Source organism: Oncorhynchus tshawytscha, linkage group LG06, assembly GCF_018296145.1.
Source record: "Oncorhynchus tshawytscha isolate Ot180627B linkage group LG06, Otsh_v2.0, whole genome shotgun sequence".
Lineage (NCBI taxonomy): Eukaryota > Metazoa > Chordata > Actinopteri > Salmoniformes > Salmonidae > Oncorhynchus > Oncorhynchus tshawytscha.
This window is the reverse complement of record NC_056434.1, coordinates 4,121,471-4,149,179: the sequence shown is the minus strand read 5'-3', so window position 1 is coordinate 4,149,179 and position 27,709 is coordinate 4,121,471. Positions and strand designations below refer to the sequence as shown.

The 27,709-nt window shown below is 48.3% G+C and overlaps 1 protein-coding gene across 1 annotated transcript in view; it reads left to right on the top strand.

Annotated features, from left to right (window-relative positions):
- Window positions 1–27,709, top strand: part of LOC112241350 (solute carrier organic anion transporter family member 2A1-like) — an 83,229-nt gene that overhangs the window by 19,958 nt on the left and 35,562 nt on the right. Inside the window, exons 2-3 of the mRNA XM_042322857.1 lie at window positions 8,752–8,889; window positions 9,004–9,166. Coding sequence (XP_042178791.1) covers window positions 8,752–8,889; window positions 9,004–9,166 — 301 coding nt within the window. The remainder of the gene's footprint in view (window positions 1–8,751; window positions 8,890–9,003; window positions 9,167–27,709) is intronic.

Genomic DNA, 27,709 nt, shown 5'->3' with positions numbered 1-27,709 from the left:
AACTGTCTGGAATATTATGTAATATTGAATTCGGCACTTCCTTTAATTATCTCCTCTCTGCAGGCCACAAGGCTCAGACACAATGGTTACCGGGGAGATGGAGGTAGACACAATGGTTACCGGGGAGACGGAGGTAGACACAATGGTTACCGGGGAGACGGAGGTAGATGTGTCTGTGCTCAAAGAAATGTGTTTGTACTAAAAACAAGACGTTTAGAAATCGAAGTGACAAATTACAATAGAAAGAACTTTTACTTCAGTGGCTCCTTGATATTAACATAGTCATTCAAAAAGTTAGCATAATGCCTAATCAACATTCTCAATAAACTGGAATCAAACTGCAATGCTTACTGTAAACTGGAAGGTTACTGTACAGTCATCGATCAGCTGGCTGTACAGTCATCGATCAGCTGGCTGTACAGTCATTGATCAGCTGGCTGTACAGTCATTGATCAGCTGGCAGTACAGTCATTGATCAGCTGGCTGTACAGTCATTGATCAGTTGGCAGCTGGCTGTACAGTCATTGATCAGCTGGCTGTACAGTCATTGATCAGCTGGCTGTACAGTCATTGATCAGCTGGCAGCTGGCTGTACAGTCATCGATCAGCTGGCTGTACAGTCATTGATCAGCTGGCAGCTGGCTGTACAGTCATTGATCAGCTGGCTGTACAGTCATTGATCAGCTGGCTGTACAGTCATTGATCAGCTGGCTGTACAGTCATTGATCAGCTGGCTGTACAGTCATTGATCAGCTGGCAGCTGGCTGTACAGTCATCGATCAGCTGGCAGTACAGTCATCAGCGCAAGACAATTATGCCTACAGGTACATGTAAAGATCAATCCCTCTTCTGTGTTTGTCATGTTTGACAGAGTGAGTAATCATAAGCAACACCTGTGTTATCAACCATTTGAATTAGTTTGTTAGTTTCTACACAATACACTGATAACAGTTCAGTAATGAATGATTATCCAGGGATACACATTATCCAGGGATTGCACCATGTAAAATAACTATTTCACTGTGTAAAATAACTATTTCCTCCTCCATTTAAGGTTTGATTGCCCCACTGCTATTTGCCCATAAGTGTGTGTTGACTGTGTTTCTCCTATGATGTTGCAATAAGACAGATATAAGCGCAACATACACTAAAACCCATAGCTGTAGCCCCATAGCCCCAGTTAGCTGTAGCCCCATAGCCCCAGTTAGCTGTAGCCCCATAGCCCCAGTTAGCTGTAGCCCCATAGGCCCAGTTAGCTGTAGCCCCATAGGCCCAGTTAGCTGTAGCCCCATAGCCCCAGTTAGCTGTAGCCCCATAGCCCCAGTTAGCTGTAGCCCCATAGGCCCAGTTAGCTGTAGCCCCATAGGCCCAGTTAGCTGTAGCCCCATAGCCCCAGTTAGCTGTAGCCCCATAGCCCCAGTTAGCTATAGCCCCAGTTAGCTGTAGCCCCATTGCCCAGTTAGCTGTAGCCCCAGTTACACATAGCCCCATAGCCCCAGTTAGCTGTAGCCCCAGTTAGCTGTAGTCCCATAGCCCCAGTTAGCTGTAGCCCCAGTTACACATAGCCCCATAGCTGTCATTAAAGATGCTTCGTCTTTATAATCTGACATGATTTATTGCCCACTGTGTTGAAGCTATTTTAGTCTATGTCACCCTGAAACTCCACATTTTCAGCAGAGGATCGTTTTTGCCAGACTTGCCAGTCAAACTGATAAATCTTAGTTTTAAATTAAATCACAGACAAAAAAAAAGGTTATTCAGCTTGTTTGGTTGCTTGAGAAAACAGGTCTAGTCAAAACATGAATAATTTTTAAAAACCTGCTAGAAAACATTGTGAAGGCATCTATTGTGCGTGCTAACAAAGCAGAAAGCCTGGCTTTAATAGGAGTATTAACTGTCCCAGAATTGGACTGGGAGTTGATTATGCCTCTGCCTCAGCCTGTTGGTCTTGTAGCTGATAAATAACTCAAAAGGTTAGAATTTATCCACTGCTGTTTTTATAGTAAATCCAGGTCTAAACCTCAACATGCCCCCTTGGCCCTTGGACCACCTTGTGTCTACACAACCCCAGGAGGTTCTGGAATGGACGAGGCTCAGCCTCCATCCCAAATGGCACCCTATTCCCTACATACAAGTAGTGTACTGCAAAAGACACTGGTCAAAAGTAGTGCACTATATAGGGAATAGGGTGTCATTTGCGACGCAGCCTCAGTCCATCAGTCCATTTGCCTTTTATGCTCCTTTCGAGGAATATAACACTGTCTTTCGTGAAAGACCCTGCTTTTCCAGATAACGATGGCCATGGAGAGCGAGATCACAATGTAAGCAAAAAGGTTAGCAATCACAAGGCCGCCGGGCTAGATGGGATACCAGGGCGCATTCTCAAAGCATGCAAAGCTGGCTAGTGTCTTCACAGACATATAGAAGACTTCATGGTAAGCAGCAGAACTTTTTATCTACCAAGAGAGTATTCATCCATAAATGTCACGGTTGTCTACATTCCTCTACATGCCAACACACCACTCTGGCACTTAACAAAATGCATGTGGTCATAAACAAGAAACCGCTTACCGAGAGGCACCGTTTCTGGTGGGCGGAGACTAACGCAGGGAGAATTAAAACCGTCCTACCTCACTTCTATCAAAATATCTCCTGTGCCACTAGGGGTGAAAAACTCAAAGACAATGGCGCATGGAGGGAGACGGCTGCCATTTTATGGGCTCCTAACCAACTGTGTTATTTTGTGAGGTTTTTTCACATTATTTTGTACTTAATGTTGCCTCTACAATCTGTATTGACCGAAAAGAGCTTCTGGATATCAGAACAGTGATTACTAACCTCGAACTGGACAAGATTTGTTCTTTAATGAGTCCGACGTGAAGGATTTACTGCTTCTCCGAGACCAGGCCCAAATCCCGTCATTTGCGTGAAGAAAAGACGGAAATACAGGGGGGCGGAGATCGGAGTGCCTTGTGAGAATTCGTCGGCGAGTGGGTAACGTGCCTCTACGATTCGTTCTATTGGCCAATGTGCAATCACTGGAAAATAAACTGGATGATCTCCATTCGAGACTATCCTACCAACAGGACATTAAAAACTGTAATATCTTATGTTTCACCGAGTCGTGGCTGAATGACGACGACACGGATAATATACAGTTGGCTGGGTTTTCCGTGTTTCGGCAGGACAGAACAGCTACGTCTAGAAAGACGGTGGGGGTGCCCAGTAAGACGAGGGGTGGGGGTGCCCAGTAAGACGAGGGGTGGGGGTGCCCAGTAAGACGAGGGGTGGGGGTGCCCAGTAAGACGAGGGGTGGGGGTGCCCAGTAAGACGAGGGGGTGGGGGTGCCCAGTAAGACGAGGGGTGGGGGTGCCCAGTAAGACGAGGGGTGGGGGTGCCCAGTAAGACGAGGGGTGGGGGTGCCCAGTAAGACGAGGGGTGGGGTGCCCAGTAAGACGAGGGGTGGGGGTGCCCAGTAAGACGAGGGGTGGGGGTGCCCAGTAAGACGAGGGGTGGGGGTGCCCAGTAAGACGAGGGGTGGGGGTGCCCAGTAAGACGAAGGGTGGGGGTGCCCAGTAAGACGAGGGGTGGGGGTGTGTGTCTTTTTGTCAATAACAGCTGGTGCGTGATGTCTAAAACTAAGGAGGTCTCAAGGTATTGCTCGCCTCAGGTAGATTACCTCATAATAAACTGTAGACCACACTATCTACCAAGAGTTTAATCTATATTTTTCGTAGCAGTCTATTAACCACCACAAACTGACAATGGCACTAAGATCACACTCAGCGAGCTTTATAAGGCCATAAGCAAACAAGAAAATGCTCATACAGAAGTTGTGCTCTTAGTGGCCGGAGACTTTAATGCAGGCAAACTTAAATCCGTTTTACCTCATTTCTACCAGAATGTCACGTGCAAAAAAAAGGAGGAAAAACACTCTTAGACCACCTTTACTCCACACAGAGACTCATACAAAGTTCTCCCTCACCCTCCATTTGGCAAATGTGACCATAAATCTATCCTCCTGATTCCTGCTTACAAGCAAAAACGAAAGCAGGAAGTACGAGTGACTCGCTCAATACGGAAGTAATCAGATGATGCGGACGCTACGCTACAGGACTGGAATATGTTCCGCGATTCATCCAATGGCATTGAGGAGTATACCTCCTCAGTCACCGGCTTCCTCATTAAGTGCATTGACAACGTCGTCCCCACAGTGACCGTGCGTACATATCCCAACCAGAAGCCATGGATTACAGGCAACATCCGCATCGAACTAAAGGCAAGAGCTGCTACTTTCAAGGAGCGGGACACTAATCCGGACGCTTATAATAAATCCCGCTATGCCCTCAGCTAACCATCAAACAGGCAAAGTGTCAAAACATTACTAAGATTGAATCCTACTACTCCGATTCTGACGCTCGTCAGATGTGGCAGGGCTTGAAATGAGGCAATCAACACTGATGCATGCATGAAAGCACCAGCTGTTCTGGACAACAGTGTGATCACGCTCTCCGTAGCCAATGTAAGCAAGACCTTTAAACAGGTCAACGTTCACAAGGTCTAGGCCAGAAGGATTACCAGGACGTGTCCTCAGAGCATTTGCTGACCAACTGGCAAGTGTCTTCACTGACATTTTCAACCTGTCCCTGACCGAGTCTGTAGTACCTACATGTTTCAAGCAGACCACCATAGTCCCTGTGCCCAAATACCTGAAGGTAACCTGTGTAAATGAAGTGCTTTGAAAGGCTGGTCATGACTCACATCAACACCATCATCCTGGAAACCCTAGACCCACCCTAATTTGCATACCGCCCCAACAGATCCACAGATGATGCAATCTCATTCACTTTTTCTTTTGCACTCCACACTGACCTTTCACACCTAGACAAAAGGAACACCTATGTGAGAATGCTATTCATTGACTACAGCTCAGCATTCAACACCATAGTGCCCTCAAAGCTCATCACTAAGCTAAGAACCCTGGGACTCCCTCTACAACAGATTGGTAAGGGTAGGCAACAACACATCTGCCACGCTGATCCTCAACACTGGGGCCCCTCTGGGGGGTGCTTAGTCCCCTCCTGTACTCCCTGTTCACCCATAACTGTTTGGCCAAGCACGACTCCAACAACATCATTAAATTTGCTGACGACACAACAGTGGTAGGCTTGATCAGCGATGAGACAGCCTATAGGGAGGAAGTCAAAGACCTGGCAGTATGATGCCAGGACAACAACCTCTCCCTCAATGTGAGCAAGACAAAGGAGCTCATTGTGGACTACAGGAAAAGGCTGGCCGAACAGAACCCCATTAACATCGAAGGGGCTGTGGTAGAGCGGGTCGAGAGTTTCAAATTCCTTGATGTCCACATCACCAACAAACTATCATCAAATCAAAATGTATGGGTCACATACACATATTTAGCAGATGTTATTGTGGGTGTAGCGAAATGCTTTGTGTTCGACAATGACAATGCAAAATCTCCAACAGTGCAGTATCTAACAATTCACAACAATACACACAAATATAAAAGTTTAAAAAATGGAATTAAGAAATATAGAAATATTTAGACTGGCATAGACTAAAATACAGTAGAATAGAATATAGTATGTACATGAAATTAGTAAATCAGTAGTGACTAAACATTAAAGTGACTAGTGATCCATTATTAAAGTGACCAATGATTCCATGTCTATAGGGCAGCAGCCTCTATGGTGCAGGGTTTAGTAACTTGGTGGTAGCCGGCTAGTGATGACCTTGAGATAAAAGCTGTTTTTCAGTCTCTGAGTCCCAGCTGTGATGCACCTGTACTGATCTCGCCTTCTGGATGATAGCGGGGTGAACAGGCGTTGGCCTGGGGGTTGATGTCCTTGACAATCTTTTTGGCCTTCCTGTGACAACGGGTGCTGTACGTGTCCTGGAGGGCAGTCAGTGTGCCACCAGTGATGCGTTGGGCAGACCGCACCACCCTCTGGAGAGCCCTGCCGTTGTGGGCGGTGCAGTTGCCATACCAGGCAGTGATACAACCCGGCAGGATGCTCTCAATTGTGCTTCTGTAAAAGATTGTGAGTGTCTTAAGGGCCAACCCGAATTTCTTCAGCCAACTGAGGTTGAAGAGGCACTGTGTTTGAGCCGTTGTGACTCCACTTTGTGTCTGTACTAACATGTTGCCTGTTGCAAGATTGCCTTACGGAAGGGAATAACTACACTGTTTGTATTCAACCATATTCCCAGTCACCTTGCCATGGTTAAATGGTTTGCGCTATCCACGGTTTCTGGTTTGGTTAGGTTTTAGTAATCACAGAGGGAACAACATCCCCTATATACTTCCTGATGAACTCAGTCACCGTGTCTGTGTATATGTCAATAATAGTATAGTATTTTTTTTAACCTCTTTTTCTCCCCAAGTTTCGTGGTATCCAATTGGTAATTAGTCTTGTCTCATCGCTGCAACTCCCGTTATTCTCAGAGACTACCCGGAATATCCCAGTCAGTGTGATCAAAACAATCTTGAAGCATGTAAGCATGGATTCCTGGTGCTTAGACCAGCAATGAATAGACCTTAGCACGGCTACTTCCGATTTGAGTTTCTGCCTATAGGAAGGGAGGAGCAAAATGGAGTCATGATCTGATTTGCTGAAGGGAGGGTGGGGGAGGGCCTTGTAGAAATCCTTCGAAATGGGGGTATCAGTGGTTGAGTGTTTTTCCAGAGCGAGTACTACAGTCAATGTGTTGATTGAACTTTCATAGAGTTTTTCGCAAATTTGCTTTGTTAAAATCCCCAGCTTCAATAAATGTCGCCTCAGGATATATGGTTTCCAGTGTAGTTCCTTGAGGGCCGTTGTGGTATTGTCTTGAGGGGGAATATATATGGCTGTGACTATAACAGAAAATAATATCTTGGGAGGTAATAGGCCTGGTGAACAAAATGCCTTGAGTTCCTGTATGTTATCACAATCACACCATGAGTAGTTAATCATGAAACATACACCATCACCTTTCTTCTTCCCGGAGAGATCTTCATTCCTGTCTGCTCGATGTACTGAGAATCTAGCTGGCTATATGGACGGGTTCACAGTATATACCGAGAAAGTCATGATTCCATGAAACAGAGAATGTTACTGTCCCTGATGTCTCTCTGGAAGGAGATCCTCGCCCTGAGCTAGTCTACTTTATTATCCAGAGACTGAATATTAGCGTGTAATATATGCGGTGGATGGTGTGCACGCCTCCTGAGTCGGACTCCAAATACCTCTTCTCTGCTTCGTTCCAAGCACACCAAGACAGTTGTGAAGAGGGCACGACAACACCTTTTCCTCCTCAGGAGACTGAAAATATTTGGCATGGGTCCCCAGATCCTCAAAAAGTTATACAGCTGCACCATCGAGAGCATCCTGACCGGTTGCATCACCGCCTGGTATGGCAACTGCTCGTCATCTGACCGTAAGGCGCCACACAGATGGCCCAGTACGTCACTGGGGCCAAGCTTCCTACCATCCAGTACCTATAAACTAGGCTTTGTCAGAGGAAAGCCCTAAAAATGGTCAAATACCAGTCAGTTCTCCCTGCTACCGCATGGCAAGTGGTACCGGAGCGCCAAGTCTAGGTCCAAAAGGCCCCTTAACTGCTACTACCCCCAAGCCATAAGACTGATGAAGAATTAATCTAATGGCCACCCGGACTATTTACATTGACCCCCACCCCCTTTGTTTTTACACTGCTGCTACTCACATAGTCACTTTACCCCTACCTATATGTACAGATTACAAAAAAAAGTACTTTTTTCTCTCCTTTTTCTCCCAAATTTTCGTGGTATCCAATTGGTAATTAGTCTTGTCTCATCGCTGAAACTCCTGTATGGACTCAGGAGAGGCGAAGGTCGAGAGCCGTGCGTCTTCCAAAACACAACCCAGCCAAGCCGCACTGCTTCTTGACACAATGCCCGCTTAACCCAGAAGCCAGCCGCAACCAATGTGTCGGAGGAAACACTGTACACAATGGCGACCGTGTCAACGTGCATTGCATCCGGCCCCCCGCAGGAATCGCTTAGAGCACGATGGGACAAGAACATTCCTGCCGGCCAAACTCTCCCCTAACCTGAACGACTCTGGGCCAATTGTGTGGCATCCCATGGGTCTCCCGGTCGCGGCCGGCTGCGACAGAGCCTAGACTCAAACCAGGATCTCTAGTGGCACAGCTAGCACTGCGATGCAGTGCCGTGGACAACTTCACCACTCGGGAGGCCCGGTAAATATTTTCTTAACTATTTCTTGAACTGCATTGTTGGTTAAAGGCGTGTAAGTAAGCATTTCACAGTAAAACCTGTTGGTTTTCGGTGCATGTGAGAAATTACATTTGATTTAGCCCCTTATTTTTGGCACTAAGCAGTATCCATATAAAATGTACTTCCATTCATTTTTTTCAACTGGTACAGGGGACCTTCACACGAGTCTTGTGAGGCCTGTGGGCGTCCTAGAACAAAACAACCAATATAATACAAAACGTGTTATATTTTCGGGATGTCTCATGGTCTGACAAACAACCCCTCTATATGTCACCTTACACCGCGGAAGTGAGACATAGGTGGATGCGTCAAAGGAAAAATACACATCTCCAACTTAATCTGACAGGTTTACTTTTCATAGGGGCGGCAGGGTAGCCTAGTGGTTAGAGCATTCTTAACTGACTTGCCTGGTTAAATAAAGGTAAAATTAAAATAAAATAGATTGGTCTCTCTCTCTCCTCTTCTAGATGTTTGTCCTGTGTCATGGCCTGCTGCAGCTCACCCAGCTCCTGTACAGCTCCTACTTTAAGAGCACCATCACCACCATTGAGAGACGCTTTGGCCTCAGCAGCTTCTCCTCCGGTACTGTCTCCTCTCTGCACGAGGTAGGACACAGACCTGCTGTATCCTGATTACAGGGCTCTCTCTGTCTCTAGGTGGGGAACACAGTACTGATGTATTCTGATTACAGGGCTCTCTCTGTGTCCATCCGTCTCTAGGTGGGGAACACAGTTCTGATAGTTTTTGTGAGTTACCTGGGCAGCAGGGTCCATCGGCCTCGTCTTATTGGACTGGGTGGCCTGCTGATGTCCATCAGCGCGCTGATCCTGGCCTTACCTCACTTCCTGTCCCAGCCCTATGAGTTTGACTCTGTCATACATGGTAAGATCTAAGGGTTCAATATATATATACACTGCTCAAAAAAATAAAGGGAACACTAAAATAACACATCCTAGATCTGAATGAATTAAATATTTTTATGAAATACTTTTTTCTTTACATAGTTGAATGTGCTGACAACAAAATCACATAAAAATGATCAATGGAAATCAAATGTATCAACCCATGGAGGTCTGGATTTGGAGTCACACTCAAAATTAAAGTGGAAAACCACACTACAGGCTGATCCAACTTTGATGTAATGTCCTTAAAACAAGTCAAAATTAGGCTCAGTAGTGAGTGTGGCCTCCACGTGCCTGTATGACTTCCCTACAATGCCTGGGCATGCTCCTGATGAGGTGGCGGATGGTCAACTGAGGGCTCTCCTCCCAGACCAGGACTAAAGCATCCGCCAACTCCTGGACAGTCTGTGGTGCAACGTGGCGTTGGTGGATGGCGCGAGACATGATGTCCCAGATGTGCTCAATTGGATTCAGGTCTGGGGAACGGGCGGGCCAGTCCATAGCATCAATGCCTTCCTCTTGCAGGAACTGCTGACACACTCCAGCCACATGAGGTCTAGCATTGTCTTGCATTAGGAGGAACCCAGGGCCAACCGCACCAGCATATGGTCTCACAAGGGGTCTGAGGATCTCATCTCGGTACCTAATAGCAGTCAGGCTACCTCTGGCGAGCACATGGAGGGCTGTGCGGCCCCCCAAAGAAATGCCACCCCACACCATGACTGACCCACCGCCAAACCGGTCATGCTGGAGGATGTTGCAGGCAGCAGAACGTTCTCCACGTCGTCTCCAGACTGTCACGTCTGTCATATGTGCTCAGTGTGAACCTGCTTTCATCTGTGAAGAGCACAGGGCGCCAGTGGCGAATTTGCCAATCTTGGTGTTCTCTGGCAAATGCCAAACTTCCTGCACGGTGTTGGGCTGTAAGCACAACCCCCATTGGACGTCGGGCCCTCATACCACTCTCATGGAGTCTGTTTCTGGTCATTTTGCAGGGCTCTGGCAGTGCTCCTCCTGCTCCTCCTTGCACAAAGGCGGAGGTAGCGGTTCTGCTGCTGGGTTGTTGCCCTCCTGGCCTGTCTCCTGGTAGCGCCTCCATGCTCTGGACACTACGCTGACAGACACAGCAAACCTTCTTGCCACAGCTCGCATTGATGTTCCATCCTGGATGAGCTGCACTACCTGAGCCACTTGTGTGGGTTGTAGACTCTGTCTCATGCTACCACTAGAGTGAAAGCACCGCCAGCATTCAAAAGTGACCAAAACATCAGCCAGGAAGCATAGGAACTGAGAAGTGGTCTGTAGTCACCACCTGCAGAACCACTCCTTTATTGGGGGTGTCTTGCTAATTGCCTATAATTTCCACCTGTTGTCTATGCCATTTGCACAACAGCATGTGAAACGTATTGTCAATCAGTGTTGCTTCCTAAGTGGACAGTTTGATTTCACAGAAGTGTGATTGACTTGGAGTTACATTGTGTTGTTTAAGTGTTCCCTTTATTTTTTTGAGCAGTGTATATATATATATATTATCTACAGTACTCTGCAATACAAAGGACACACTTCTGAATACAAATCCTTCATGGGCAGAGTTTCCAGAACACAGATGTTAACCTTCTTGTTGCTGAGAAGCCTAGTGTATGGCAAGCATCATCCACAGTCGGTCTCTCTAAAGCAGATAGCATCATCCACAGTCGGTCTCTCTAAAGCAGCAAGCATCATCCACAGTTGGTCTCTCTAAAGCAGCAAGCATCATCCACAGTCGGTCTCTCTAAAGTAGCAAGCATCATCCACAATTAGTCTTTCTAAAGCAGCAAGCATCATCCACAATTAGTCTCTCTAAAGCAGCAAGCATCATCCACAATCGGTCTCTCAAAAGAAGCAAGCATCATCCACAGTCAGTCTCTCTAAAGCAGCAGTCCCAGTATGTTGGACCTGGTTCAGCCTGTCATGGAGTAGAGTAGTATTGTGGTAGAGTGGTGGTGTGGTGGAGTAGAGTAGTATTGTTGTAGAGTGGTGGCGCCGACAGAGATGGCCGCCTCGCTTCGCGTTCCCTTACATTAGTACCCCAGGTCATCTTAGGTTTCATTACATACAGTCGAGAAGAACTACTGAACATAAGAGCAGCGTCAACTCACCATCAATACGACCAAGAATATGACTTTCGCGAAGCGGATCCTGTGTTCTGCCTTTCACCCAGGACAACGGAATGGATCCCAGCCGGTGACCCAAAAAAACGACTTCGTAAAAGGGGGAAACGGAGCGGTCTTCTGGTCAGACTCCGGAGACGGGCACATCGTGCACCACTCCCTAGCATTCTTCTTGCCAATGTCCAGTCTCTTGACAACAAGGTTGATGAAATCCGAGCAAGGGTAGCATTCTAGAGGGACATCAGAGACTGTAACGTTCTTTGCTTCACGGAAACATGGCTCACTGGAGAGACGCTATCGGAGTCGGTGCAGCCAACTGGTTTCTCCACGCATCGCGCAGACAGAAACAAACATCTTTCTGGTAAGAAGAGGGGCGGGGGTGTATGCTTCATGGTTAACGTGACGTGGTGTGATCATAACAACATACAGGTACTCAAGTCCTTCTGTTCACCTGATTTAGAATTCCTCACAATCAAACGTCGACCGCATTATCTACCAAGGGAATTCTCTTCGATTATAATCACAGCCGTATATATTCCCCCCGAAGCAGACACATCGATGGCTCTGAACGAACTTTATTTGACTCTTTGCAAACTGGAATCCATTTATCCGGAGGATGCATTCATTGTAGCTGGGGATTTTAACAAGGCTAATCTGAAAACAAGACTCCCTAAATTTTATCAGCATATCGATTGCGCAACCAGGGCTGGAAAAACCTTGGATCAATGCTATTCTAACTTCCACGACGCATATAAGGCCCTGCCCTGCCCTCCTTTCGGAAAAGCTGACCACGACTCCATTTTGTTGATCCCTGCCTACAGACAGAAACTAAAACAAGAAGCTCCCGCGCTGAGGTCTGTTCAACGCTGGTCCGACCAATCTTATTCCACACTCCAAGACTGCTTCCATCACGTGGACTGGGATATGTTTCGTATTGCGTCAGACAACAACATTGACGAATACGCTGATTCGGTGAGCGAGTTCATTAGAACGTGCGTTGAAGATGTCGTTCCCATAGCAACGATTAAAACATTCCCAAACCAGAAACCGTGGATTGATGGCAGCATTCGCGTGAAACTGAAAGCCCGAACCACTGCTTTTAATCAGGGCAAGGTGACCGGAAACATGACCGAATACAAACAGTGTAACTATTCCCTCCGCAAGGCAATCAAACAAGCTAAGCGTCAGTATAGAGACAAAGTAGAATCTCAATTCAACGGCTCAGACACAAGAGGTATGTGGCAGGGTCTACAGTCAATCACGGATTACAAAAAGAAAACCAGCCCAGTCACGGACCAGGATGTCTTGCTCCCAGGCAGACTAAATAACTTTTTTGCCCGCTTTGAGGACAATACAGTGCCACTGACACGGCCCAAGACTAAGACATGCGGACTCTCCTTCACTGCAGCCGGCGTGAGGAAAATATTTAAACGTGTCAACCCTCGCAAGGCTGCAGGCCCAGACGGCATCCCCAGCCGCGCCCTCAGAGCATGCGCAGACCAGCTGGCTGGTGTGTTTACGGACATATTCAATCAATCCCTATCCCAGTCTGTTGTTCCCACATGCTTCAAGAGGGCCACCATTGTTCCTGTTCCCAAGAAAGCTAAGGTAACTGAGCTAAACGACTACCGCCCTGTAGCACTCACTTCCGTCATCATGAAGTGCTTTGAGAGACTAGTCAAGGACCATATCACCTCCACCCTACCTGACAATCTAGACCCACTCCAATTTGCTTACCGCCCAAATAGGTCCACAGACGATGCAATCTCAACCACACTGCACACTGCCCTAACCCATCTGGACAAGAGGAATACCTATGTGAGAATGCTGTTCATCGACTACAGCTCGGCATTTAACACCATAGTGCCCTCCAAGCTCGTCATCAAGCTCGAGACCCTGGGTCTCAACCCCGCCCTGTGCAACTGGGTACTGGACTTCCTGACGGGCCGCCCCCAGGTGGTGAGGGTAGGCAACAACATTTCCACCCCGCTGATCCTCAACACTGGGGCCCCACAAGGGTGCGTTCTGAGCCCTCTCCTGTACTCCCTGTTCATCCACGACTGCGTGGCCACGCACGCCTCCAACTCAATCATCAAGTTTGCGGACGACACAACAGTGGTAGGCTTGATTACCAACAACGACGAGACGGCCTACAGGGAGGAGGTGAGGGCCCTCGGAGTGTAGTGTCAGGAAATTAACCTCACACTCAACGTCAACAAAACTAAGGAGATGATTGTGGACTTCAGGAAACAGCAGAGGGAACACATTCCACATTGATGGAACAGTAGTGGAGAGGGTAGTAAGTTTTAAGTTCCTCGGCGTACACATCACAGACAAACTGAATTGGTCCACCCACACAGACAGCATCGTGAAGAAGGCGCAGCAGCGCCACTTCAACCTCAGGAGGCTGAAGAAATTCGGCTTGTCACCAAAAGCACTCACAAACTTCTACAGATGCACAATCGAGAGCATCCTGTCGGGCTGTATCACCGCCTGGTACGGCAACTGTTCCGCCCACAACCGTAAGGCTTTCCAGAGGGTAGTGAGGTCTGCACAACGCATCACCGGGGGCAAACTACCTGCCCTCCAGGACACCTACACCACCCGATGTCACAGGAAGGCCATAAAGATCATCAAGGACAACAACCACCCGAGCCACTGCCTGTTCACCCCGCTGTCATCCAGAAGGCGAGGTCAGTACAGGTGCATCAAAGCTGGGACCGAGAGACTGAAAAACAGCTTCTATCTCAAGGCCATCAGACTGTTAAACAGCCACCACTAACATTGAGTGGCTGCTGCCAACACACTGACTCAACTCCAGCCACTTTAATAATGGGAATTGATGGGAAATGATGTAAAATATATCACTAGCCACTTTAAACAATGCTACCTAATATAATGTTTACATACCCTACATTATTCATCTCATATGTATATGTATATATTGTACTCTATATCATCTACTGCATCTTTATGTAATACATGTATCACTAGCCACTTTAACTATGCCACTTTGTTTACATACTCATCTCATATGTATATACTGCACTCAATACCATCTACTGTATCTTGCCTATGCCGCTCTGTACCATCACTCACTCATATATCCTTATGTACATATTCTTTATCCCCTTACACTGTGTATAAGACAGTAGTTTTGGAATTGTTAGGTTAGATTACTCGTTGGTTATTACTGCATTGTCGGAACTAGAAGCACAAGCATTTCGCTACACTCGCATTAACATCTGCTAACCATGTGTATGTGACAAATAAAATTAGATTTGATTTGGAGTGGTGTATTGAAGTGGTGTGGTGGTGTCGTGGAATGGTGTAGTGGAGTGGTGTATTGTAGTGGTGTCGTGTAGTGGTGGGTGGAATGGTGTAGTGGAGTGGTGTATTGTAGTGGTGGAGTGGAATGGTGTAGTGGAGTGGTGTATTGTAGTGGTGGAGTGGAATGGTGTAGTCGAGTGGTGTACTGAATTTGAGTGGTGGAGTGGTGTATTGTAGTGGTGGAGTGGTGTGGTGGAGTGGTGTGGTGCATTGGTGTGGGGTGGATTGTTGTAGTCTAGGTAGTGTAGTAGAATGGTGGTGGTATGAAGTGTTGGAGTGGTGTGGTGGATTGGAGTGGTGTAGTGGAATGGTGTAGTGAGTGGTGTATTGTAGTGGTGGAGTGGAATGGTGTAGTCGAGTGGTGTACTGAATTTGAGTGGTGGAGTGGTGTATTGTAGTGGTGGAGTGGTGTGGTGCATTGGTGTGGGGGTGGATTGTTGTAGTCTAGGTAGTGGTGGAGTGGAATGGTGGTGGTGGTGATTGTGTGGTGGAGTGGTGTGGTGGATTGGAGTGGTGTAGTGGAATGGTGTAGTCGAGTGGTGTACTGAATTTGAGTGGTGGAGTGGTGTATTGTAGTGGTGGAGTGGTGTGGTGGAGTGGTGTGGTGCATTGGTGTGGGGTGGATTGTTGTAGTCTAGGTAGTGTAGTAGAATGGTGGTGGTATGAAGTGTTGGAGTGGTGTGGTGGATTGGAGTGGTGTAGTGGAATGGTGTAGTCGAGTGGTGTACTGAATTTGAGTGGTGTGGTGCATTGGAGTGGGGTGGATTGGAGTGTTGTAGTGTAGGTTAGTGTAGTGGAATGGTGGTGGTATGAAGTGTTGGAGTGGTGTGGTGGATTGGAGTGGTATAGTGGAATGGTGTAGTGAAGTGGTTTGACGTTTCGGTGTGGAGGGGTGTATTGGTGTGGTGGTGTGGAGGGGTGTATTGGTGTGGTGGTGTGGAGGGGTGTGGTGGTGTGGAGGGGTGTATTGGTGTGGTAGTGTGGAGGTGGTGTATTGGTGTGGAGGGGTGTATTGGTGTGGAGTGGTGGGGGTGTATTGTAGTGGTAGTGTGGAGGGGTGTATTGGTGTGGTGGTGTGGAGGGGTGTATTGGTGTGGTGGTGGTGGAGGGGGTGGTGGGTGTGGTGGGGTGGTGGTGTGGGGGGTGTATTGGGGTGTATTGTGTGGTAGTGTGGAGGGGTGTATTGGTGGTGGGGGTGTATTGGTGTGGATAGTGGTGGTGTATTGGTGTGGTAGTATGGAGGGGTGTATTGGTGTGGTGGTGTGGAGGGGTGTATTGGTGTGGTGGTGTGGAGGGGTGTGGTGGTGTGGAGGGTGTATTGGTGTGGTAGTGTGGAGGGGTGTATTGGTGTGGAGGGGTGTATTGGTGTGGAGGGGTGTATTGGTGTGGTAGTGTGGAGGGGGGTTGTATTGGTGTGGTGGTGTGAGGGGTGTATTGGTGGTATATTGGCGTGGTATTGGTGTGGCTGTGGGATGGATTGGTGTGGTGTATTGGTGTGGTAGTGTGGTGGTGGTGGGTGTATTGGTGTGGAGGGATGTATTGGGGTGATAGTGTGGAGGGGTGTATTGGTGTGGTGGTGTGGAGGGGTATTGGTAATGTGGAGGGGTGTATTGGTGTGGTAGTGTGGAGGGGTGGGGTGTATTGGTGTGGAGGGGGTGTATTGGTGTGGTATATTGGTGTGGTGTATTGGCGTGGTAGTGTGGAGGGGTGTATTGGTGTGGAGGGATGTATTGGTGTGATAGTGTGGTGAGGGGTGTGGATGGGGTGTGGTGGTGTGGAGGGGTGTATTGGTGTGGTAATGTGGAGGGGTGTATTGGTGTGGTAGTGTGGCGGGATATATTGGTGTGGAGGTGTGGTGGTGTGGAGGGGTGTATTGGTGTGGTACTGTGTGTAGGGGTGTATTGGTGTGGTGTATTGGTGTGGTAGTGTGGAGGGATGTATTGGTGTGGTGTATTAGTGTGGTAGTGTGGAGGGTGTATTGGGGTGGAGGGTGTATTGGGGTGGAGGGGTGTATTGGGGTGGAGGGGTGTGGTGGGGTGTATTGGTGTCGTAATGTGGAGGGGTGTATTGGTGTGGAGGGGTGTATTGGTGTGGTAGTGTGGTGTGGTGTATTGGTGTGGTAGTGTGGAGGGGTGTATTGGGGTGGAGGGGTGTGGTGGGGTGTGGTGGTGTGGTGGGGTGTATTGGTGTGGTAGTGTGGAGGGGTGTATTGGTGTGGTAGAGTAGTGATGTGGTGCAGTGGTTGTGTGGTGGATTGGTGTTGTGGATTGGTTTAGTGGTGTGGATTGGTGAGGGGAGTGGATTGGTGTGGTAGTGTGGAGGGATGTATTGGTGTGGTGGTGTGGAGGGGTGTATTGGTGTGGTATATTGGTGTGGTGTATTGGCGTGGTAGTGTGGAGGGATGTATTGGTGTGGTGTATTGGTGTAGTGGTGTGGAGGGGTGTAGTGGTGTGGAGGGGTGTATTGGTGTTGAGGGGTGTATTGGTGTGGTGGTGTGGAGGGGTGTATTGGTGTGGTAATGTGGAGGGGTGTATTGGTGTGGTAGTGTGGCGGGATGTATTGGTGTGGAGGTGTGGAGGGGTGTATTGGTGTGGAGGGGTGTATTGGTGTGGTACTGTGTAGGGGTGTATTGGTGTGGTAGTGTGGAGGGGTGTATTGGTGTGGAGGGGTGTATTGGGGGTGGAGGGGTGTGGTGGGGTGTATTGGTGTCGTAATGTGGAGGGGTGTATTGGTGTGGTAGTGTGGTGTGGTGTATTGGTGTGGTAGTGTGGAGGGGGTGTATTGGGGTGGAGGGGTGTGGTGGTGTGGTGGGGGTGTGGTGGTGTGGTGGGGTGTATTGGTGTGGTATTGTGGAGGGGTGCATTGGTGTGGTAGAGTAGTGATGTGGTGCAGTGGTTGTGTGGTGGATTGGTGTTGTGGATTGGTTTAGTGGTGTGGATTGGTGAGGGGAGTGGATTGGTGTGGTAGTGTGGAGGGATGTATTGGTGTGGTAGTGTGGAGGGGTGTATTGGTGTGGTGGGGTGGAGTGGTGTGGGGTGTATTGGTGTGGTAATGTTGAGGGGTGTATTGGTGTGGAGGGGTGTATTGGTGTGGTAGTGTGGAGGGGTGTATTGGGGTGGAGGGGTGTGGTGGTGTATTGGTGTGGAGGAGTGTATTGGTGTGGTAGTGTGGAAGGGTGATTGGTGTGGTAGTGTGGAGGGGTGTATTAGTGTGGATGGGTGTATTGGTGTGGAGGAGTGTATTGGTGTGGTAGTGTGGAGGGGTGATTGGTGTGGTAGTGTGGAGGGGTGTATTAGTGTGGAGGGGTGTATTGGTGTGGTAGTGTGGAGGTATGTATTGTGTGGTGGTGTGGAGGGGTGTATTGGTGTGGAGGGGTGTGGTTGTGTGGTGGGGTGTGGTGGTGTGGAGGGGTGTATTGGTGTGGAGGGGTGTGGTGGTGTGGTAGTGTGGAGGGGTGTGGTGGTGTGGAGGGGTGTATTAGTGTGGAGGGGTGTATTGGTGTGGTAGTGTGGAGGGGTGTATTGGTGTGGTGGGGTTTATTGGTGTGGAGGTGTGTATTTGTGTGGAAGTGTGGTGGGGTGTATTGGTTTGGTGGTGTGGAGGGGTGTATTGGTGTGGTGGTGTGGAGGGGTGTATTGGTGTGGAGTGGGGTGTATTGGTGTGGTGGTGTGGAGGGTGGGTGGGGGTGGTGTGGATTGGTGTGGTGGTGTGGAGGGGTGTATTGGTGTGGTGGTGTGGAGGGGTGTATTGGTGTGGTGGTGTGGAGGGGTGTATTGGTGTGGAGGGGTGTATTGGTGTGGTGGTGTGGAGGGGTGTATTGGTGTGGTAGTGTGGAGGGGTGTATTGGTGTGGAGGGGTGTATTGGTGTGGAGGGGTGTATTGGTGTGGAGGGGTGTATTAGTGTGGAGGGGTGTATTGGTGTATTAGTGTGGAGGGGTGTATTGGTGTGGTGGTGTGGAGGGGTGTATTGGTGTGGTGGGGTTTATTGGTGTGGAGGTGTGTATTGTTGTGGTGGTGTGGAGGGATGTATTGGTATGGTAGTGTGGAGGGGTGTATTGGTGTGGTGGGGTTTATATGTGTGGAGGTGTGTGGTTGTGTGGAGGGGTGTATTCGTGTGGAGGGGTGTATTGGTGTGGTTTTGTGGAGGGGTGTATTGGTGTGGTGGTATGGAGGGATGTATTGGTGTGGTGGTGTGGAGGGGTGTATTAGTGTGGAGGGGTGTATTGATGTGGTAGTGTGGAGGAGTGTTTTGGTATGGTAGAGTAGTGATGTGATGTGGTGCAGTGGTTGTGTAGTGGATTGGTTTAGTGGTGTGGATTGGTGAGGGGAGTGGATTGGTGAGGGGAGTGGATTGGTTGAGTGGTGTGGTGGATTGGTTGAGTGGTGTGGTGGATTGTTTTAGTGGTGTGGATTGGTTGAGTGGTGTGTTGGATTGGTTTAGTGGATTGGTGTGGTGGTGTGGTTTAGTATTGTAGTGGTGTGGTGGAGTGGATTGTTGTCGTGTAAATCAAATCAAATGTATTTATATAGCCCTTCGTACATCAGCTGATATCTCCAAAGTGTTGTACAGAAACCCAGCCTAAAACCCCAAACAGCAAGCAATGCAGGCAATGCAAGCAATGAAGCACGTTGGCTAGGAAAAACTCCCTAGAAAGGCCAAAACCTAGGAAGAAACCTAGAGAGGAACCAGGCTATGTGGGGTGGCCAGTCCTCTTCTGGCTGTGCCGGGTGGAGATTATAACAGAACATGGCCAAGCTGTTCAAATATTCATAAATGACCCGCATCGTCAAATAATTGTGTAGTGGTGTGGATTGGTTTGGTGGATTGATGTAGTGGTTTAGGGGATTGGTTTAGTAGTGTGGTGGAGTGGATTGGTTTAGTCGATTGGTTAAGTGGTTTAGGGAATTGGTTTAGTAGTGTAATGGTGTGGTGGATTGGTTTAGTATAGTGGTGTGGTGTGGTGGATTGGTTTCGTGTAGTGGTGTGGTGTGGTGGATTGGTTTAGTGTAGTGTAGTGGTGTGGTGGATTGGTTTAGTGGTGTGGTTTAGTGGATTGGTGTAGTGGATTGGTTGAGTAGTGTGGTGGAGTGGATTGGTTTAGTGGTGTGGTGGAGTGGTGTGGTTTAGTGGATTGGTTTAGTGGTGTGGTGGAGGATTGGTTTAGTGGTGTGGTGGAGTGGATTGGTTTAGTGGTGTGGTGGGTGGTGTGGTTTAGTGGATTGGTTTAGTGGATTGTGGTAGTGGATTGGTTTAGTAGTGTGGTGGAGTGGATTGGTTTTGGTGTGGTGGTGGTGGTTTAGTGGTGTGGGTGTGGTTTAGTGGATTGGTTTAGTGGTGTGGTGGAGTGGATTGGTTTAGTAGTGTGGTGGAGTGGATTGGTTTAGTAGTGTGGTGGATTGGGAGTGGTGTGGTGGATTGGTTTAGTGGTGTGGTGGAGGATTGGATTGGTTTAGTGGATTGTTTAGTGGTGGAGTGGATTGGTTTAGTGGTGTGGTGGAGTGGATTGGTTGAGTGGTGTGGTGGAGTGGATTGGTTGAGTGGTGTGGTGGAGTACATTGGTTTAGTGGTGTGGTGGATTGGATTGGTTTAGTGGTGTGGTGGAGGGATTGGTTTAGTGGTGTGGTGGAGGGATTGATTTAGTGGTGTGGTGGAGTGCATTTTTTGTGGTGTGGTGGATTGGTTTAGTGGTGTGGTGGAGTGGATTGGTTTAGTGGTGTGGTGGATTGGTTTAGTGGTGTGGTGGATTGGTTTAGTAGTGTGGTGGAGTGGATTGGTTTAGTGGTGTGGTGTGGTGGATTGGTTTAGTGGTGCGGTGTGGTGGATTGGTTTAGTGGTTTTGTTGAGTGGATTGGATTAGTGGTGGAGTGGATTGGTTTAGTGGTGTGGTGGCGTGGATTGGTTTAGTGTTTTGGTGGATTGGTTTAGTGTGGTGGTGGATTGGTTTAGTTGTGTGGTGTGGTGGATTGGTTTAGTGGTGTGGTGGATTGGTTCAGTGTAGTGGTGTGGTGTGGTGGATTGGTTTCGTGTAGTGGTGTGGTGGATTGGTTTAGTGTAGTGTAGTGGTGTGGTGGATTGGTTTAGTGGTGTGGTTTAGTGGATTGGTGTAGTGGATTGGTTGAGTAGTGTGGTGGAGTGGATTGGTTTAGTGGTGTGGTGGAGGGGATTGGTTTAGTGGTGTGGTGGAGTGGTGTGGTTTAGTGGATTGGTTTAGTGGTGTGGTGGAGTGGATTGGTTTAGTAGTGTGGTGGAGTGGATTGGTTTAGTAGTGTGGTGGATTGGTTTCGTGTAGTGGTGTGGTGGATTGGTTTAGTGGTGTGGTGGAGTGGATTGGTTTATTGGTGTGGTGGAGTGGATTGGTTTAGTGGTGGAGTGGATTGGTTTAGTGGTGTGGTGGAGTGGATTGGTTGAGTGGTGTGGTGGAGTGGATTGGTTGAGTGGTGTGGTGGAGTACATTGGTTTAGTGGTGTGGTGGATTGGATTGGTTTAGTGGTGTGGTGGAGGGGATTGATTTAGTGGTGTGGTGGAGGGGATTGATTTAGTGGTGTGGTGGAGTGCATTTTTTTGTGGTGTGGTGGATTGGTTTAGTGGTGTGGTGGAGTGGATTGGTTTAGTGGTGTGGTGGATTGGTTTAGTGGTGTGGTGGATTGGTTTAGTGGTGTGGTGGAGTGGATTGGTTTAGTGGTGTGGTGTGGTGGATTGGTTTAGTGGTGCGGTGTGGTGGATTGGTTTAGTGGTTTTGTTGAGTGGATTGGATTAGTGGTGGAGTGGATTGGTTTAGTGGTGTGGTGGCGTGGATTGGTTTAGTGTTTTGGTGGATTGGTTTAGTGTGGTGGTGGATTGGTTTAGTTGTGTGGTGTGGTGGATTGGTTTAGTGGTGTGGTGGATTGGTTCAGTGGTGTGGTGGAGTGGATTGGTTGAGTGCTGTGGTGGATTGGATTGGTTTAATGGTGTGGTGGATTGGATTGGTTTAGTGGTGTGGTGGAGGGGATTGGTTTAGTGGTGTGGTGGATTTGTTTAATGGTGTGGTGGATTGGTTCAGTGGTGTGGTGGACTGGTTTAGTAGTGTGGTGGAGTGGATTGGTTTAGTGGTGTGGTGTGGTGGATTGGTTTAGTGGTGCGGTGTGGTGGATTGGTTTAGTGGTTTTGTTGAGTGGATTGGATTAGTGGTGGAGTGGATTGGTTTAGTGGTGTGGTGGCGTGGATTGGTTTAGTGTTTTGGTGGATTGGTTTAGTGGTGTGGTGGATTGGTTTAGTAGTGTGGTGGAGTGGATTGGTTTAGTGGTGTGGTGGATTGGTTTAGTGGTGCGGTGTGGTGGATTGGTTTAGTGGTTTTGTTGAGTGGATTGGATTAGTGGTGGAGTGGATTGGTTTAGTGGTGTGGTGGCGTGGATTGGTTTAGTGTTTTGGTGGATTGGTTTAGTGTGGTGGTGGATTGGTTTAGTTGTGTGGTGTGGTGGATTGGTTTAGTGGTGTGGTGGATTGGTTTAGTGTAGTGTAGTGGTGTGGTGGATTGGTTTAGTGGTGTGGTTTAGTGGATTGGTGTAGTGGATTGGTTGAGTAGTGTGGTGGAGTGGATTGGTTTAGTGGTGTGGTGGAGGGGATTGGTTTAGTGGTGTGGTGGAGTGGTGTGGTTTAGTGGATTGGTTTAGTGGTGTGGTGGAGTGGATTGGTTTAGTAGTGTGGTGGAGTGGATTGGTTTAGTAGTGTGGTGGATTGGTTTCGTGTAGTGGTGTGGTGGATTGGTTTAGTGGTGTGGTGTGGTGGATTGGTTTAGTGGTGGATTGGTTTTGTGGTGTGGTCGAGTGGATTGGTTTATTGGTGTGGTGGAGTGGATTGGTTTAGTGGTGGAGTGGATTGGTTTAGTGGTGTGGTGGAGTGGATTGGTTGAGTGGTGTGGTGGAGTGGATTGGTTGAGTGGTGTGGTGGAGTACATTGGTTTAGTGGTGTGGTGGATTGGATTGGTTTAGTGGTGTGGTGGAGGGGATTGATTTAGTGGTGTGGTGGAGGGGATTGATTTAGTGGTGTGGTGGAGTGCATTTTTTGTGGTGTGGTTTAGTGGATTGGTGTGGTGGATTGGTTTAGTGGTGTGGTGGATTGGTTTAGTGGTGTGGTGGAGTGGATTGGTTTAGTGGTGTGGTGGATTGGTTTAGTGGTGTGGTGGAGGGATTGATTTAGTGGTGTGGTGGAGTTCATTTTTTTGTGGTGTGGTTTAGTGGATTGGTGTGGTGGATTGGTTTAGTGGTGTGGTGGATTGGTTTAGTGGTGTGGTGGAGTGGATTGGTTTAGTGGTGTGGTGGATTGGTTTAGTGGTGTGGTGGATTGGTTTAGTGGTGTGGTGGAGGGATTGATTTAGTGGTGTGGTGGAGTGATTGTTTAGTGGTGTGGTTTTTTGTGGTTGGTTTAGTGGATTGGTTTAGTGTGGTGGATTGGTTTAGTGGTGTGGTGGATTGGTTTAGTGGTGTGGTGGTGTGGTGGATTGGTTTAGTGGTGTGGTGGATTGGTTTAGTGGTGTGGTGGATTGGTTTAGTAGTGTGGTGGAGTGGATTGGTTTAGTGGTGTGGTGTGGTGGATTGGTTTAGTGGTGCGGTGTGGTGGATTGGTTTAGTGGTTTTGTTGAGTGGATTGGATTAGTGGTGGAGTGGATTGGTTTAGTGGTGTGGTGGCGTGGATTGGTTTAGTGTTTTGGTGGATTGGTTTAGTGTGGTGGTGGATTTCTGTACTTCCGGCGCCGACAGAGATGGCCGCCTCGTCGCGTTCTAGGAAACTATGCAGTTTTTGTTTTTTACGTGTTATTTCTTACACTAGTACCCCAGGTCATCTTAGGTTTCTTTACATACAGCCGACAAGAACTACTGAATATAAGATCAGCGTCAACTCACCATCAGTACGACCAAGAATATGTTTTTCGCGATGCGGATCCTGAGTTCTGCCTTACAACCAGTGTAACCGAGTGGATCACATGCAGCGACCAAAAAAAAAAAAAAAAACGACTCAGAAAAAGAGGGAAACGAAGCGGTCTTCTGGTCAGACTCCGGAGACGGGCACATCGTGCACCACTCCCCAGCATTCTTCTTGCCAATGTCCAGTCTCTTGACAACAAGGTTGATGAAATCCGAGCAAGGGTAGCATTCCAGAGGGACATCAGAGACTGTAACGTTCTCTGCTTCACGGAAACATGGCTCACTGGAGAGACGCAATCCGAAGCGGTGCAGCCAGCGGGTTTCTCCACGCATCGCGCCGACAGAAACAAACATCTCTCCGGTAAGAAGACGGGGGGGCGTATGCCTTATGGCCAACGTGACATGGTGTGATGAAGGAAACATACAGGAACTCAAATCCTTCTGTTCACCTGATTTAGAATTCCTCACAATCAAATGTAGACCGCATTATCTACCAAGAGAATTCTCTTCGATTATAATCACAGCCGTATATATCCCCCCCCAAGCAGACACATCGATGGCTCTGAACGAACTTTATTTAACTCTCTGCAAACTGGAAACGATTTATCCGGAGGCTGCATTCATTGTAGCTGGGGATTTTAACAAGGCTAATCTGAAAACAAGACTCCCTAAATTTTATCAGCATATTGATTGCGCAACCAGGGGTGGAAAGACCCTGGATCATTGTTACTCTAACTTCCGCGACGCATATAAGGCCCTGCCCCGCCCCCTTTCGGAAAAGCTGACCACGACTCCATTTTGTTGATCCCTGCCTACAGACAGAAACTAAAACAAGAAGCTCCCACGCTGAGGTCTGTCCAACGCTGGTCCGACCAAGCTGACTCCACACTCCAAGACTGCTTCCATCACGTGGACTGGGAGATGTTTCGTATTGCGTCAGACAACAACATTGACGAATACGCTGATACGGTGTGCGAGTTCATTAGAACGTGCGTTGAAGATGTCGTTCCCATAGCAACGATTAAAACATTCCCTAACCAGAAACCGTGGATTGATGGCAGCATTCGTGTGAAACTGAAGGCACGAACCACTGCTTTTAATCAGGGCAAGGTGTCTGGTAACATGACTGAATACAAACAGTGCAGCTATTCCCTCCGCAAGGCTATCAAACAAGCTAAGCGCCAGTACAGAGACAAAGTAGAATCTCAATTCAACGGCTCAGACACAAGAGGTATGTGGCAGGGTCTACAGTCAATCACGGACTACAGGAAGAAACCCAGCCCAGTCTCGGACCAGGATGTCTTGCTCCCAGGCAGACTAAATAACTTTTTGCCCGCTTTGAGGACAATACAGTGCCACTGACACGGCCTGCAACGGAATCATGCGGTCTCTCCTTCACTGCAGCCGAAGTGAGTAAGACATTTAAACGTGTTAACCCTCGCAAGGCTGCAGGCCCAGACGGCATCCCCAGCCGCGCCCTCAGAGCATGCGCAGACCAGCTGGCCGGTGTGTTTACGGACATATTCAACCAATCCCTATACCAGTCTGCTGTTCCCACATGCTTCAAGAGGGCCACCATTGTTCCTGTTCCCAAGAAAGCTAAGGTAACTGAGCTAAACGACTACCGCCCCGTAGCACTCACATCCGTCTTCATGAAGTGCTTTGAGAGACTAGTCAAGGACCATATCACCTCCACCCTACCTGACACCCTTGACCCACTCCAATTTGCTTACCGCCCAAATAGGTCCACAGACGATGCAATCTCAACCACACTGCACACTGCCCTAACCCATCTGGACAAGAGGAATACCTATGTGAGAATGCTGTTCATCGACTACAGCTCGGCATTCAACACCATAGTACCCTCCAAGCTCGTCATCAAGCTCGAGACCCTGGGTCTCGACCCCGCCCTGTGCAACTGGGTACTGGACTTCCTGACGGGCCGCCCCCAGGTGGTGAGGGTAGGCAACAACATCTCCTCCCCGCTGATCCTCAACACTGGGGCCCCACAAGGGTGCGTTCTGAGCCCCCTCCTGTACTCCCTGTTCACCCACGACTGCGTGGCCATGCACGCCTCCAACTCAATCATCAAGTTTGCGGACGACACAACAGTGGTAGGCTTGATTACCAACAACGACGAGACGGCCTACAGGGAGGAGGTGAGGGCCCTCGGAGTGTGGTGTCAGGAAAATAACCTCACACTCAACGTCAACAAAACTAAGGAGATGATTGTGGACTTCAGGAAACAGCAGAGGGAACACCCCCATCCACATCGATGGAACAGTAGTGGAGAGGGTAGCAAGTTTTAAGTTCCTCGGCATACACATCACAGACAAACTGAATTGGTCCACTCACACAGACAGCATCGTGAGGAAGGCGCAGCAGCGCCTCTTCAACCTCAGGAGGCTGAAGAAATTCGGCTTGTCACCAAAAGCACTCACAAACTTCTACAGATGCACAATCGAGAGCATCCTGGCGGGCTGTATCACCGCCTGGTATGGCAACTGCACCGCCCTCAACCGTAAGGCTCTCCAGAGGGTAGTGAGGTCTGCACAACGCATCACCGGGGGCAAACTACCTGCCCTCCAGGACACCTACACCACCCGATGCTACAGGAAGGCCATAAAGATCATCAAGGACATCAACCACCCGAGCCACTGCCTGTTCACCCCGCTGTCATCCAGAAGGCGAGGTCAGTACAGGTGCATCAAAGCTGGGACCGAGAGACTGAAAAACAGCTTCTATCTCAAGGCCATCAGACTGTTAAACAGCCACCACTAACATTGAGTGGCTACTGCCAACACACTGTCAATGACACTGACTCTACTCCAGCCACTTTAATCATGGGAATTGATGGGAAATTATGTAAATATATCACTAGCCACTTTAAACAATGCTACCTTATATAATGTTACTTACCCTACATTGTTCATCTCATATGCATACGTTGATACTGTACTCTATATCATCGACTGCATCCTTATGTAATACATGTATCACTAGCCACTTTAACTATGCCACTTGGTTTACATACTTATCTCATATGTATATACTGTACTCGATATCATCTACTGTATCTTGCCTATGCTGCTCTGTACCATCACTCATTCATATATCCTTATGTACATATTCTTTATCCCCTTACACTGTGTATAAGACAGTCGTTTTTTTTTGGAATTGTTAGTTAGATTACTTGCTCGTTATTACTGCATTGTCGGAACTAGAAGCACAAGCATTTCGCTACACTCGCATTAACATCTGCTAACCATGTGTATGTGACAAATAAAATTTGATTTGATTTGATTGGTTTAGTTGTGTGGTGTGGTGTGGTGGATTGGTTTAGTGGTGTGGTGGATTGGTTCAGTGGTGTGGTGGAGGGGATTGGTTTAGTGGTGTGGTGGATTTGTTTAATGGTGTGGTGGATTGGTTCAGTGGTGTGGTGGACTGGTTTAGTGGTGTGGTCGATTGGTTCAGTGGTGTGGTGGACTGGTTTAGTGGTGTGGTGTGGTGTAGTGGATTGGTTGAGTGGTGTGGTGGATTGGATTGGTTGAGTGGTGTGGTGGATTGGATTGGTTGACTGGTGTGGTGGATTGGATTGGTTTAGTGGTGTGGTGGAGTGGATTGGTTGAGTGGTGTGGTGGAGTGGATTGGTTTAGTGGTGTGGTGGAGTGGATTGGTTTAGTGGTGTGGTTTAGTGGATTGGTTTAGTGGTGTGGTGGAGTGGATTGGTTTAGCAGTGTGGTGGATTGGTTTAGTGGTGTGGTTTAGTGGTGTGGTGTAGTGGATTGGTTTAATGGTGTGGTGGATTGGTTTAGTGGTGTGGTGGATTGGTTTAGTGGTGTGGTTAGATGTGGATGGTTGGATTTAGAAATAATGAACTGTGAAAGCCAGCCTGTTCTGCAGGTGTTCTCTAGCTGAACCCATTCTACATAAATCAGCAGGAAAATGTTAATCTCTGAGCACTTCAAGAAAGCCAAGAAGATTAAGACTGTCTCTCAGGCAGTTGATTTAATTCAGAGCTCATTCTCTTCCCTCCTCCTCTGTCTGTCCTGTAGACAAACACACACACACAACATGCATGCATACACACACACATACCGACCCACTACCCTGGCTGGAGGCTACTTGTCATGGGGTACCAC